This window comes from Gobius niger (genome assembly GCF_951799975.1).
Source record: "Gobius niger genome assembly, chromosome: 6".
Lineage (NCBI taxonomy): Eukaryota > Metazoa > Chordata > Actinopteri > Gobiiformes > Gobiidae > Gobius > Gobius niger.
The window spans coordinates 9262228-9278138 of record NC_136857.1 but is presented as its reverse complement, the minus strand read 5'-3'; the positions used below and the strand labels follow the sequence as shown (position 1 = coordinate 9278138).

General features: G+C 40.7%; 1 protein-coding gene across 1 annotated transcript in view; it reads right to left on the bottom strand.

The window, feature by feature from the left end:
- Positions 1-6704: 6704 nt before the first annotated feature.
- LOC306964470 (protein bicaudal D homolog 2-like) overlaps positions 6705-15911 on the bottom strand; it is a 40035-nt gene continuing 30828 nt past the window's right edge. The window contains exons 9-10 of the mRNA XM_079558472.1: positions 15574-15725; positions 6705-11700 (exon numbers count right to left, since the gene is read on the bottom strand). Coding sequence (XP_079414598.1) covers positions 11346-11700; positions 15574-15725 — 507 coding nt within the window. The 3' untranslated portion in view covers positions 6705-11345. The remainder of the gene's footprint in view (positions 11701-15573; positions 15726-15911) is intronic.

The window sequence follows — 15911 nt, the reverse complement described above, 5'->3', positions numbered from 1 at the left end:
CGACGAAAGCGTGCCAGAAAAGCAACTATAACACAAAGGTGAGAAAAGAGTGACAAGAGCAACAAAAGCATGACAAAAACACAATGAAACAAAGCCATGAAAAAGCAACAAAAACAAGAAAGAAGAAGAAATACAAAAACACGACAAAAACCTTTCAAATATGTGATTAAAAAAACAACAACGCAACAAGGATCAGTTTTTATAGGCCAATCAAGAAGCCTTTAGATTTGGGTAAAGCCGCACTGGAGAGAATGTGCTCGGTTCCTTTGAGCTTGGATCAATTGGAGTTGTGTCAAATTTAACGTAATTTACTTTAAGTCATCTCACAAACTCATAATCCGCTATGAATAGCCATACAAACCAGACCATAGATTGGAAAAACATTAGGCTATTGCACATGTTCCTTTACGAATCGATTCAGATCTTGTTTTGCTCTTCTTGGTTATAGTTTGTGTTTCCCAAAGCCCCTCTCAGCGCCCCATTCCGGAGAGTTGCCTGTCAGCCGGTCTGAGGCCTGCTGGTCCACAGAAAAGCAGACCTCCACGCCGCACCCTGGGACACATCCTCCCCTCCGCTCCCTGGGGCTTCAGACGCACAGCTCAGCTAAACAAAGAGCCCGGTCAGACAACAGCGTTCACCACAACAACTCAATCTCATCCACTTTCACACCACATTCACAAACTTCACAAAACGCTGCATATGGACATTGTACATTGTGGCTGAAAGGTTAGCATTCTTTTCTTTCCCCCGCCGACTTAAAACATGCACAATAAGCAGAATCATATCAAGGCCTGGCCAAAAGATCTGGACGATTCAAGGTCTGGTTGATCCCTGCATTGTGGCTGAAAAGCTGCCTCAGTGGCAATGAAGAGTCGAAAGTAGAGGATAATTTGTTAATGTAATATTTATCTTTGGCAGCAACACGGGTCTTCAGTAAAACCAAATGACTGCAACACTTGCTGGAGGAGATTGGGGGAGAAAGTCAATCATGAAGTGAGGCGCGCTGATGGAGGTGTGACAGCAAAGGTGTGAGGAGAAGTGATGGTGACACATAGGAAAAGCCGATGTGAATCTGAATGGGCCAAATACACACATTAGAAACACAACAAACCAAGTGTCAGTCAGTTTATTGCACCGTAGACGGGCGTTTTCAAGTGCAAATGATATGGAAGTGCGGCACCTGAATCCACATTAACAAGCACTATCGATCAACTGATAGTGTGCTCTTTTCATCTGCAGGCTGGCGCTTTTCCTGCACTATTGAAAGTGTTTTAGTGTTGGGAAAGTTACTTTAAAATTGTAATATATTCTGTATTAGCAGTTACAGCTTTAAAAATGCTTGTAGGGGAGACTGGGTATGGTTGTAACATGGGGAGAGTTGTAACACCACTAATTCCACCATCAGGGGTAAGATAGGCGTCAAATGAACATATCAGTGTTTACCCACTTCCTCCCTGATCCAAAATGGTCAAGGCGGGAAACAGATTCATGCGCAAAAAAAAAAAAATGATTTTGAGGTAGGAAAGTACATTTTTTGACCAAGACTATAATTTGTTTAGTGCTTATACTATTGCACATAAAACCATATGGCTTACATTACATTACAATTGTATTTTCTCAGGCAAAATGTGATGCACATCTCCCCTGCTAATTTCAAACCATTATGCTTATAGAGCTATAATAATAATGGCTGACAGGGGTGGGGATGGTTGTGACACAATCATCCCCTATATACAAATATTGACACTTACTTGATTTTAATACTTTTACACAATGCCCAGACAGTGGAAAAGAAAGACTGGCAGAGTTATGCCTTCAAATGTAAAAAAAAAAAAAAAAAGCATCTGATGAGGTCATGAGGTTGTAACAAAGGACAACCATGTATTTGACATCAACTCACGAGGTCTGTGTGATATTCTTGCAGAGATTTGATTCGGTGCCATTTGTAGTAAACAAATGTGGGTACTTTGTATAAAAGTTTGAGAACCCTAGCCCATACCCTCTCTCCCCTTATATATAACAGTAATATGACTCCCCCGGTCATATTACAGTTTTAAAATTAGTTACACTACTTTGAGTTACTTTTGAGTTACTTTTGGCAAAATATACACTGAAAATAGTAATAATGCCACCACTATCCCCATTCTCTCGTGCTTAGTTTTGACTTTGTTAGCTACACGCAAAGGCAGATCTTATACATCAACATCCAACTTCATTTGGTGCTGCATTTTATTTTGGGAGTTATTTTTTCCTTGATACATTTAAATGTGCTTGTACCTCGAGCCACTTGAATTGTAATAACTAATGTGTTACTGTATTTTGTTTAAGTAATATGTTATGTATCTCCTGAGGCGCAAAGCGAGCGCACCTCACAAAGGCCTGCGCTCCTCCCAGACAGCGCTTCCAATGAGCCGCTCTATGGAGTCGCAGGAGCCAGGATCAGACCACTTGTCTTCGACCACTCAACTAAATTACTGCTGACACCCTACATTGCATTCATCCTGTCAGAAAAGGAAGAATAAACATCACTGTACAAAGAAAGAGTAGTGTGGCCACAGTCACAAGGTAAGTATGATTCTACCTCATCTGAAAAACATCCACCCACGGTGAGTATTGCCAGCACAAACAATTTGCCTGCTAATTATTTTTGTGACGTAGCTTTGACCTGGGTTGCGATAATGAAAAAATAGATGTTAAATGTCAAGCCCTAGTTAGGACAATAGTGGAGCCCATAGATTTAAGGCTGGAGCCAAAAGGGAGGACACTTTCTCAGATCAGAGTCAGAGCAGTGGAATGCTTCAGGCTGAGCGGCACTGTAAATCTGGAGACATTCTTTCTTTTGTTTTAGTTTCGTATTTTTGCTGCAAGAAATAAACGTGTGTAACTTTGTTTTTTGGTTTGTTCCCTGCCTTTGTTTCCCGTCTTACATATTCAATTGTTTGCCATTGTTTAGCGTTTGTGGTGCAGATGTAAAGGATTAGTACAATGTTCAACAGCCTCAGTTGTGTTGGATATAAAGTAGACCATGTTGAAGATGAAAAGAGAATAGCGTTATTTCATTTGATTTCTTTCTTTCTGTTTCTATCGATCGGTTGTGGTGCACCTACTTCTTCTAATTTCATTTCTTATTTATTTTGGCACGTTTTCTCCAGTTCAGCTTTGCCCAAATCTAAAAACGTCTGGACTGGAGAGTTCACAGCCTGAGTAGGGCCTCATTTGAAAGCTGCAAAATTGATCCAAACAGATCTGTTTCCTCACATTGTTGCCATGGTGACACTTTTTGGACTTTTTTTGTCATGTTTTTGTCGCTCTCTTGTTGCGTTATTGTCACATTTTTGTTGCGCTTTTGTCACTGTGTTGTTGCGTTTCTGTCACGTATTTGTCACTTTTTCATTACTTTTTCGTAACTTTTTTGTCACTTATTCATTGCTTTTTAGTCGCTCTTTTGCTGCTTCTTAGTCACTTTTTCATTGCTTTTTTGTCGCTCTTTTTATGTCACTTTTTCATTTCTTTTTGTTGCATTTTTGTCACTTTTTTGTTGCTCTGTTGCTGCTTTTGTGTCACTTTATGGTTACGTTTTTGTCACTTTTTCCATGTATTTATTTAATTCGCTCTTTTCTGTCTTTTTTCACTTTTCATGTTTTTTTTCCCCCCTGCCTCATTTTTGTTGCATTTTTGTCACTTTTTTGTTGCTCTTTTGCTGCTTTTGTGTCACTTTATTGTTACGTTTTTGTCACTTTTTCATGGATTTTTTAATTAGCTCTTTTCTGGCTTTTTTTTTTTCACTTTCCCCCCCCTGCCTGGGTAAAGCCAAACTGGAGAGAATTATGTGCTCAGTTGAGGCAGGGGTTAAGAGGTTAAAACTCTCTCGAAAACTTCTTAGGTCACGCAAAAAAGAAAAGGAGAAAAAAAGCCATTCACTGTCTCAGATGTGTGCACTCCTTTCACGCGCAGCACCTTCTTATAACCTTGTTTGTAAATGCACATAATCCTTGTGTCTGACTTCTGAGGTCTTACACCGACAGCTGTGCTATGGAGACCCCCGGTGGCGAAACCTGATACTGCAGGGAGATTAGATTCGAAACAGCTGTAAGGCAGTTTGAATTCCCATTGACTCGGAGCATTATCTCAACACCTGCATATTAATAGAGCCATGGAGCGAAGCCAGAAACCAAAGCCCACTGACCCATATTTCCTCTGTCCCTGTGCCAGTAATGATGAGAGGCAGGATGTAACTGAAGGCTGGCACTCACAAAGAAGTCCCTGTTAAGAAGCTGATGTCATTATTTGTCAGGGGCCAAATCTTTATTACCCTGAGCAGGACGCCGCTCATTTATGGGCTGGTGTCTTTTAACCATTTGGGGATTTTCTATGTGACGTGGAAGCTGAATAAGGTTTAACCTCTTAACCCCCGCCTGAACTGAGCACATTTTCTCTAGTTTGGCTTTACCCAAATCTAAAAAGCTTTTTGATACAAGTGTCAAAACAGCATCAAAAATGAGATGAAAATGTGACAGAAGAGCAATGAAAAAGTGACGAAAAAGTGTGACGAAAATGAAAAAAAAAAAAAAAGAGCACGGTCTTTTAACGTGGCAAAAAAGTGACAAAAAGGTTTTGAAAAAGTGACAAAAATGAGATGAAAATGCAATAAAAGACCGACAAAAACGTGACAAAAATGTGTGACCAAAACGCAAGAAAAACAAACAAAAAAGAGCAACAGGAAAGTGACAAAAAAGTTTCTTGAAAAGTGACGAAAAAGATACATTTAAATGACTTCTTTAGGTCTTAGCTTTCAAATGAGGTGTTACACTGGCCTATAGGCCGTGACCTACCCTTGATTTGGGTAAAGCTGAACCGGAGAAAATGCACTTCGTGAAGGCGGGGGTTAAGAGGTTGAAGAGAAGCGGATAATGATAATGAATATGAAAAAGTCAGGAATAGGAAAAAAAGCTGTAAAGTAACTACCTTAATAAATCCTTTTTGTAAGTCCTTCTGACTAATCAAGGGGATGACTCTTTTCTCCTCTTATTAAGCATCCCCCCACCCTCCCGAGTCAGGTCTGAGGTAGCCTATGCGTGCAGGCAGTAAAGACACATGTTTGTTTGTTTTTTAGGTATTTTCACCCCTTTAAGTTAATGCCTGTATGTTATGCCATTTATTTGATGAAATGTGGTAGTGGTTTTAAAAGGGAAAGTCTCTGACATGTGATATCTCTTTAACAGGGAAGTATATTAGCCTATGTCCCAAGGGAACCCCACCTTTTTGAGTAGCCTACATATTGACAATTTACAATGAAATTTAAATCATAGTCATTTATAGGAAAGTACATAGTAGATAAAAAAAAATATATAATCAGGAAAAAAAGAGAGTAGCTGAACTCAAATGTAGCCAGCCCTGTTATTAGGTTGCCATCATGTTGCTATCCACACACTCAGTGGCATATGGCGAGTAGCTGCAGGACGTTTTTCACTGCACTGAATCAGAGCCACATTGTGCTGCTGTTAATGTGATTGATTTCAGCCCCAAACTGCTAAAGAAAGAAAGGAACATTTGTCAGGTAGTTTAGGTTTTAGGTAAAATATTATTGACATTTTAGTTGATGTCGAGTTTCTTTTAATAAGACGGGGGGGCAAAGGCTTCATCCGGGTAAGGAGGCTTGTACTCCTTTAAAAAGACCTTTAAAAATTGAGCAAACTGCAAAATGGTGATTTGCTTTTTAGATGCTTTACCATTGTAGCATATTTTGGAGGTTGCACCACTGTGGGTTGTGAGATATCTCTAAGTTTGCAATGCTTTGTAACTTGTCAATCATTGCATTATGTTTTGTAATTTGTGTGCCACATGTTTGTTATTGTTCTCCTCCTAAAAGAAACACACACAAAAAAAAAACATCGTACATGTTGTATGCATTTGTTAACACCCTTCCAGCTGCTTCTAAATACAGCACTATTGTTTTGTCCAGGCTACAAATCATTGCATTGCTGAACCACTAATTGTGTAAAAGGCTCTAGAGGCTGAGCAGGAAATGCGACTGAGGCCAACAAAAGTAAGAGTAAGAGCAACAGTTGTATACAAGTTTAACTATAGGCCCTAAGATATAAGGTAATATGCATAAAATGGAAGAACTACAGGTAAATAATGTCATTTATCTTACAGTAAAGAAAAGCAAGGCATGCTTTATATTAGACGGTGTAATGCAGACTAATAAACTCAGAAGAATGTATGTGTATTTATTATTTAACTACAGTAGGGCTACACATTCAGATTTTGTGTATATTATTTTTTTTGCTGATCAGATTTTCCAGGTTTTTTTATTGGCCTTGCACCGATGGGAATAAAGATACAGTGATTTAACTAAACAGCTCCCCCACCTGACAGCAAGGAGCTCAGCCTTATTGAGTAGATACTGCAGATTATGTATTTGTTGCACCTCATTTCATTGCACCTGAGTATGTAGAAGACAGATGGACGGGCAGAGAGAGAAACAGCACATCGATTTCAGCCCACTCAGTAGAAATAGCTGGACAGCGGTGCATTGTATGAAACCAGATCACTTCCTGTTGCCATATATGGTCCAATGGGAAGTCCCCCCCTGATCCTGCGGAGACAACAGCCCACGACCATTTGTCCCGGCTGATCCCTTCTGTCCGCACAGGGATAAATCTATAAATAAATAAATAAATAAAGACACTTGGAGACACACATTGTCTTTATGTTTTACATTTATTAATTTTAGCCAGTATGACTACCCTTACACAGCACCTCTCTAAAACAAACACTTTCTCAGGATATAATCAGCAGTAATACAAATAGATCAAACTTCTTTTTTTTTTTTTCATACAAAAGTTTTTTTTTTTTGTCTTTTATTTCCCTATATATCCTAAACGTCGGCCGTGTTTGTTTTTGCTTCTTCTGTGTAAAGGTCCCATGACTGGAGACATGCATATGACATTTAGCTTGGAACATTATGCCACTAATCATAATGCACATAATAGATAATACAGTACTGCATGACAAATTCAAATAAATACCAACATACAGGTGGATTTCATATAAAGATGTTTCTGTATGGATCAATACTGAACACAATATGACAATAGAAAGTTTGCACAGCTAATTCATTATCACAATGCTATAGCTTCCAGCAAACAGAAAACTTAGTTCATGTAAAACATTTTTAAAAATTGCACTTTGATATTTTTCACCTCTCTTTCGTATTGGTAACTTTATATTAGTGCATCAACAAGCGAGCGTTGGCTAGAATGGCACTAATCAAGCTTGTTGATGCTTCGTTTGTTTTCTGTTTACTGAAAACGCTCAAAAAAGATGATGTAAAAAAAAACAAAAAGATTTGATAAAAAACAAAAAGAAAAAAAAAATCTTCAAATGCGCTTTCTGCACATTTTTTTTCAACAATACTATTGATATCACATTACCTTCACCAAACAAAGCTAGATATGCTTCCATTAATACACACGTATCTAGCCCCAGCACGTTACTGACGCTGGGAGCTTTTGTTCAACATTGCAGGAGGCCAAAGGGACTTGTGATTCCCACAGTTTGATAAAAAAAACAACCTTTTCTTTAATACCCCTGATTTCTTTGTGTGAATCACTGACCTGCAGAATTCAATGCAACGTCACTTTTGCTGAGCTCACTGTAAAACCATCATCACGCTCACGCAGGAAAAAAAAAGGGTGCGTAAATCCTGCCCCCCCTTTTTTTTGCATTTATTGCTCACAGTCATTTTTGAAACGCTTTTGTCTATAAAAAACCAACATAAAACGCTTTGTCTAAAAATTCTCCCTTGAAACAATGAAAGGCACTACTGGTCAGAAACAAAGAGCGAAACAAACCAAAAAACAGCACTCACGACGTCCCGACGGCTTGTTGTCTTTCTGAGGAAGCCTCGACCTAAAACACGGCGTACCAAAGATTTGGCACAATATAAAACAAAGAGAGAATGAAACAATTCCAATTTGGAATCTTTAATTTTTGCATTTGCAGAGAATTCTGGAGGTCAGTGATCCCGTCCTCAATGGAACGCCCTTTTTGGTAAGAAGCGAAGGAAAACGCGCATCACGTCACAGAAGATTTCCCCCCCAAGCACAACTTACCTTTTTGGAAACAGAGCGTTGTCAAGTTTCGTTAGTTTGAGCTATTCCTAGGAATAATAAATACATGAAAAAACCCCAGAATTTGAACACCCTGGATTGTTTTTTTTTTTTCCGTAGAGAATATGGCAGTAGAACAAACATAAAAGAACACCATAACAAATAATGTAACATAATTTCACGAATGAATAAAAATCTGGTGGTTTGACTGTGGTTTGTGTCAATTTGTGTCAGGAACTCTTATTCCTATTCTCATATAAGCTATACTGAGTAATCCACAAACCGCAGTACTACCACACTTTCCTATAGATTAATAATAATCCTCTATGATGAAAGTGCACATATTAGAAAATAAAACAAAATTAAAAACAAAAACAAAAAAGACACAAAAATGTTAGTGTCTTGACATTGAGAAATAAGCCCGTGATCTCTGGCTTCACCCTGGAGGTTCTCATCGGCCAATTTGTTTGACTTCCAATAGCAGCATCAATAGGTTTTCCAATCAGTGTGTCATTTTTCTTGTTCAAACTATATAGTGTCTTTTGGTGCGGCCAATTTCAAAGGGAAATCGGACCTTATTGTTGGTACTTCCACATCCACGCAGCACAACTGTAATTACTGCAAAATGGAGGAACAAGAAAAATCAGCATTGCCTTTTCCTTTCTTTGTTGCGTTAGCCGTTATCTCAAAAACACCAAAAACACTCCAAATCAACAGCTAAGTGTTAGTCCAAGCCAATACATCAGGAAGCCAATAACTCAGTAGTATTCAAATTCAACGTGAAGCCAGTGGGCATGGCTGTTTCTCAAATGTCATACAAGTAAACACACAAATATATATATATATACCATGCAGGCTTTAGAAACTAAATAAAACATGACTTGTGTAAAATGGGCGGAGCCTGCATGCAGAGGTAGGAGGCGCCTTTTTTTTTCTGTTGACACCCGATAATCCAGACATTGATTACAAACTAGATGGAGCTGGACGCAAACTCCTGTGCTTCAGGTAAGGGTAATAATATGTCTACCGTCACAACTATGGGGTGTGCCTACTGCCCTATATTTATGAAACAGGGCCTGTACAAGGAAAAGGGTGTGTCTAATTTGAATCAATGTCGTCTGGTCAATCGCGAGACCAGTGTTTTCCCCCGCCTCAGAGATGGAAAAACAAAATGTCCACCAGTTTCTCTTTTCGGAAACTTTGGACTCGATTCTCCACCGTTTCAGACATCTGGTGTGTCTAGCTTATTTCTCAAAAACTCCTCTCCACGCCAACACGAGTAGTTCTCTCATACTCTTCAAATCTCTTCTCAATCAGCGCAAAACTGATAGAATGTAGAAGTGACTAACCTCCGAAGAGGCTTTCTTTTTTTTTTGTCCCTTAACTGCTTTGTCTCCATGCTGTGTGCTAAACTTATAGGCGCACACTCAAGCAGGGTTGATGACAATTTCTCTATTCGTACTATAGAGAAAACAATACTACACAGCATCCTGCAAGATTCTTAATTGGTTGTAATAAAATTACATAGCACAACGTGTTTTATTTAGTACGTAGTTAGAAATCTGGCAGGAATGTCTGTCTTCAACCCTGCTATTAGCATCATTAAGCTAACGTGTCTATGATCCACAAAGAGATTAATAAACACAAGCCCCACATTTTCTTTTCATATTTGCGTTGTAATGCTAGCTCGCAAAGGGTTAAAGCTCTTATGAAATCTATAAACAGTACGTCTTTTAGTCCTCATACATGTCACGCACAGTTAAAATATCTCATGAATGGCCCTCGATTTGTGATAAAAGATAAAAATATAATACACAAGAGGGCCAGTCATTCATGTACACACAGCCAGGACATACTGATGCGCGGACGTTACCTGACAAAAATACTCTAGTTAAAGGGTGAGTGGTGATGGTGAGGGAACCAGCGGCTAGTCTTCTAAAAAGAAAGAAGTTGGTTTGAAGAGTTGCCATGAGAAATGACAAAGCAAAGGGTTTTTAGTCACAACAACATCATTCAAGAACTCTGATCCAAAAATAGAGGAGAAAGAGGAAGGTGGATAAATGCTGGATTTCACACACAAGGGCAGGTGGGTTAGATTTATACTGACAGGCACTTTGCCGGACTGTGTTAGTTTAGCGTCCTAATTTATATAAATGTGGTGCCTTCCGATTTGTGCTCTTTATCGCACATTGAAAAGCTTATTCTGATCTGAACTACATCGTAACTACGTTCACAGTAAATCAATCTTAATCGGAGTAGAACCCGAGGCACCTGTGCTGAAGTGCACTTCATTTGGGAGTGGAGTTTGATTTGTCAAACGTGTCTTTCTCTCTTTATGGCTGTGAAAGAAATTCATTGCAAACATGATGGGTGGTACAGAATAGCCCTCCTGTGTTTACCGGACACCGCATCTTTACCATGCAACACATGTAGCATGTTTCTCATACCACACGCAACAGAAAACTGGTTAAAAGCTAGTGTTTCAGCAGCAAAGCCATGCGATTCTACATATCTTATTGTATTGGTGTGCTAGCATCACAGCTTACAATGATCCAATACACACCTGTGGTCACAGGTGCTCCTTTCTGCCCACACTTTTCCAACAAATCAATTCCAACCCACTTACAAGGTTTTGTATCAATGTAAATATTCATTTTGTCTTCCTCGAGCGAGAATGCTGGAGGAGGATTGCATATTTTGCTTATTATTTTTGTAAACATTTAAGTAAAGAGTGACCTGATTAGTCAGAGGCTGCTGGACACAGGTCAGTCCTGGAGGCAGCAAAGAGGGGGCTTGTTTTGAAGGAGCACCAATGCCAACAGCTGAAGGGCAGACGTACAACCCTTATATGACATCCTCTATATACCCCATAGTGTAGTGTGTTACTGTTTCCAAGCAATACACTCAAGGGATCACAACAGACAAGCACAAAAGCTGCCACCTTAACTCATACGTACAGCACTATGACAGCGGAAAGAATAGACACTTCAGAAATCCACATTGCCCCCAATACAAGCGGGGCCCTACCGTCACATGCCATAAATGTCTACTACAGTCCAGACGTCGAGTGCACACTGTACATGGGCATTCCCCTAAGGTTGACACAGCACACACAAGCAGCTGGTTAGCACACAGCGGTCCCTAGAGGAGCACGGGCGCCAGGGAGCTAAGCGAGCATGTGGGGCTCTGTAACTAAGCTGTACACAGCAGTCCACCGCGGCACTTGGCTGCTCAGTCGCAGTAGATCTTGTATTTCTCGCTGCAGAACACCGCGGGGCCTCCCATGATGCCATTGGGCAGAGCAGTGTTGAGCTCGGGACGGCCTGAGCCAGAGCAGGACAGGCTCTGACTTACATGTGTGCTGGTGGTGGAGGCACTGGGAGCTTTACTGCGGGCTTTAGAGCGTGCCCCGTTTCCCCCACGCCGCGTCTGCTCGTGGTCGAACTCCAGGTCCTCCAGCCGCTGCGTCAGGGCCAGCTTCTGCTGAATGGCCATCCGCAGCAGGGAGTTCAGGGTCTTCTTCTCATCCTCCGCTGCTGCTAACTGCCTCTGCATCGCATCCAGCTGAGTCACGTACTCATCACAGCTGCAACACACACAAACACTATGTCAGGCACAAGCATCACATTAAAAGTTAATGCGCCTGCAAAATGTTAATATGACATCTGCCACCAGAGGGCATCATTGCATGTATTTTAATAGACCCGTGATGCGCATTTTATGTTGAATAGAAATTGGTCAAAGTCCCTCTGCTTTACAGAGGATAGTTCATCAAATTTCTGATTCAAAAAGTAAAAAATATCCCTTTCGAAAAAATTTGATTTCTGAAGAAAGTATCATGACCTTTTACCTACTTTAGCAACGTGCTTTAACCACCAGCAGGTGGAGTAGCGCACTTACACTGCATTGACCAGGCCTGCAGCTTCTCTATAATTGAACAAGTAAATAATGCATTAGGGCTGACATTTCTGATATCCACCCTTGAAATGTATTGCTAGATTGAAGTTTTGCAGCAAAAGAGAATAAGTGTCTTGGGAAGAGCAGCTTACAGAGGTTCGGGGGAAAATCTTCCTCTCCCAGGAGTTTTCATCAACAGCTGATTATGCCTTACCATTACAAGGATTTTGCAAGTTCATCAAATTGATCATTTATGCTTGAATGGCTGAAGCATGAAGACTATAATCATAATGCAGAATGACTGTGCGCTGCACTGCGGCTCCAGTGCCTGTCTCCTGCTGCCCCTGTCTAACACATCAGATGGACAGGTACAATAACTGGGTCAGGCACCTGGGGTTCATCTTTATTCTCTGCTCTCTCTCGCTCTGCTTACTGTCGATGCTTTGTCACTCCCAGTTTCTGCTAAGCTTTTCTTGGCCCATTATTTATTTTACCTAATCCCCATGAAATAGTGCAATATCGAGTTAGACCGGTGTGGTGCATATACAGCATATTAATGAGTCAAAGCTACTCTTCATTTCTGAATGCCAAGGAACCAACAAAATACTTTGAAGATGATGTGTTTTATGAGAGTGTCTCTTTAGTTAAATGTGTGATAGAAGTATACATTATTCCTGAGGCAAAATGCTTAACACCTACTAGCATTAGCATTGCAATCATACAACATTATATATTGAAAAATCTGTAACTCTTGCATTAGACCAAGTTCTGCCTATAGCCTGAAGCTGATAGATCTAGTCACATGACAGTTAAAGCCAAGGTTGTTTCTGTCTTTTGAACTACACGTGGTCCGACGCCATGTGAACTCTGGAACCTCACCGAACTGCCGTCCAAACAAAGCCAGAGCCTTTTCAAGTCCGGGGTTAGGTTCCCAGTGGGACACACACAGCTCCGCACAATGGAGATCAACACTGCTTCATTAAGCCTTATGGGAGGGCGTTCTGGTAGAACCCCCCACCCCAGACAGAACAGGCGCTCCGCCATTGTAAGGCTAAGAAGGGACTGCGTTTTCCCGGGAAAATACAGGGGGGTCTGTTCTTGGGAGAGGACGGATATAAGGGACAGATACAATAGTTATGGGGGGATCGCTATCGGCTGTTGGCTGTAAGGATGCATCATTTAGAGATCATTCATTAGCCTCTTTGAAATTTGCTGTTAGACAGAAATTTGAGAAGTGCTGGAGAAATGAAGAGATGATTCACGATGCATTCACATAAGGCACAGCTGTTCTACGTCTGCGCTCGGATTGGTCATGGTGGGGAGGATACTGGAGCAGGCGGGGGGTGGCTCTGAATTATAGGGTGCATAACAAAGTAAGGAAATGACAACATGCGAACGGCACTGTGGAGAGGTCAGACAAATGAATGAGCAACTGCAAGAGGAGGAAAACGATATGAACATTAAAAGCTTTTGTCGTGCCTCTGCTAAGGCACCGCTGCTGCAATCCTTTAATAGTGACTCGAAAGTAGTAAGTAAATTAATCAATGGATAACGCAATGAACTCTGCGGGGTTATCACAGTGGCAAAAGAATCTAAAACTGAATCTAAACATTGATCGAAGACAATCACTGCTTAAATAAAGAATTGTCTTAGTTTTGATCAAATGCAATAGCGATATAGGCTACGCAGATACACTACAAAGGTGACCTTGGCGTTAACGGTTAGATGGGTATAAACTAGTGCAAGTGGGAACATGCCTGGTCTTGTCTGAGGAATGTTGGAGGCCGGAGCTCACTGTTAATGTGACACTGGAGACTGCAGCTGCGAACGTGCACACAAGAATTCATCCACAGAAACATTCGGGTCTGAGGGTCTTCGAGCAAGTTCTTCTCAGGAAAGAGATCCATTTGCACTCAAAGGCTCAGAATGCACTTTTACACAGTTCAGCGGCAGTGCAATTACTATAAAAGGATGTCAAATTAGGGCCCTGTAGTAAGCTTTCCTCTCCTTTTAGAGAAGCAGCTAAAGAAAAAGTAAAAAGGGAGGAAGAATAGGGGGGTACAGAGAGAGAGAGAGGGGGGAGTGTGGGAAAACTCTGGTTTGGAAACTTCCCTCAGCCTCCAAGATGGCTGTGACCTAAAAGTGCCTATTTAGGACTGGATTTACATACCAATACAAGAATACTATAAACTGGCGTAATTTATGCATAGGCGCTGGCAGCTGAGTGGCCTTCGACGTCTTCATCAATGGAGAGTAAATTACACAGAATATCATAAGTTTCGACTCTGATTGCCATCTTTAAAGGGCCGGAAAGAACCAAAATTTGCAGCACTAACCGACCATGAAACCGAGCAATGAAAAATGCAATTGTCTAAGCAATAGGGCTGGAAAATAAATCTAATTGTGATTTTTCTGTGTATTCAAGTACTGCTATTGTAATTTATTGTTAAGTCAGCGTTAAACTAATAAGAATAATGTATTTTAAAGTGTATTCGTGCAGGCATAAACTATCAGCAACTTGCAATTTCACGATAAAGCGCCAGCTCTAAACCAGACTGAAAACTGACCATCAAGAAAATCCTGCATACCAGCAGTAATATCCATTTTCAAGATGTACTTTTTCAAACATTATACTGCATTGTTGCTGTGGCTGACAAAGAAATAAATCCTCTGGAACCCACAGGCTTCAACAACAACAACAAAGAAGCAGAAGTACTGCATTCACTTTGGTAGTAGTGTAGTATTACACTAGTATGTGTTCGCCTGGCTCTGCTGCCGTGTGCCAGAAGCGCTCACATCTCCAGAGTAGAATGACTTTTCCTACTGTTACTAATTGATTAGAATTGCAGGTACGCGAGGTGAACTCAATAAGTGCACTTGAGGGAGGGTTATTGGGTTTCAGAATAGACTTGCGGAAGAGGCACTGACAGGCCCACACATCCCCTACAGCAGAGGCAACCTCCCATCATACAGTGTGCAGCCTGCTCTGTTGTGTTGAGATGAGTGCAGCAATATACCATGATAGTATTTCATTACACAAATATAAATAAAGAAGGAAGTAAAGGGAAGGAAGAATTATTACTGTACACCTGGAAAATGACTACTATTGCTGTGTATTAGTGTGAATGTGAATGCACGAGCAGCATGTGAGCATTGTTCTACTACAAACCCAGAGTGAATGTGTAATCCAGAGCTCAGAGGTGGGATTATGACCAGAACCTTTGACCAGCTTCTCCTCAGAATCAGTAACGATTAACAAGTGTGTCATCTCTCCTAATCCACGTGCGCATACAAAACAACTGCAAGACACGGACCAAAAACACACCCACCCCCCCCCCCCAAACATATTTCATTAAGACCTCATCAAACCCCTGCACCTTCTGTGGGTCGAATATGCTTATGAAGCTGGCACAATTAATACATGAATGAAACAAAGGCAGCATATGTTAGACACTGACATCAAATTATAATCTGAAATGGACCTAATGTATTTGTCCTACTGTCTTTAGATATTTATAGCGCAGTAATAACAAAAAACAAGTGAAAGGGGATATTTTCTTACCGTGTGGCGAACATGGCCCGCAGAGAAGAAAAGGTGGCGGCGTCCTCTTTTAGTGCTTTGAGCTCATTCCTCAGTTTCATCATGGTCTCTGTCACCATGGCCTTCTCGTTCTCGTACTTGCTCTTAAGGTTGGCCAGAGCAACTTCAGCGGTCTATCAGTGGACAAAAAAAACAATAAAATTAGACCACCTTAAAATGATGTTTTGCCATGAGTATTTAGATGGATAAGAGGTCAGTTTGTGTTTTTATAATAGGTTTATGAGGAAGTTGGCATCATTCATTCATGCTATGCTATCTTGCTAACCTATCCAGACAGAGAATGGGCAGCTGACGCCATG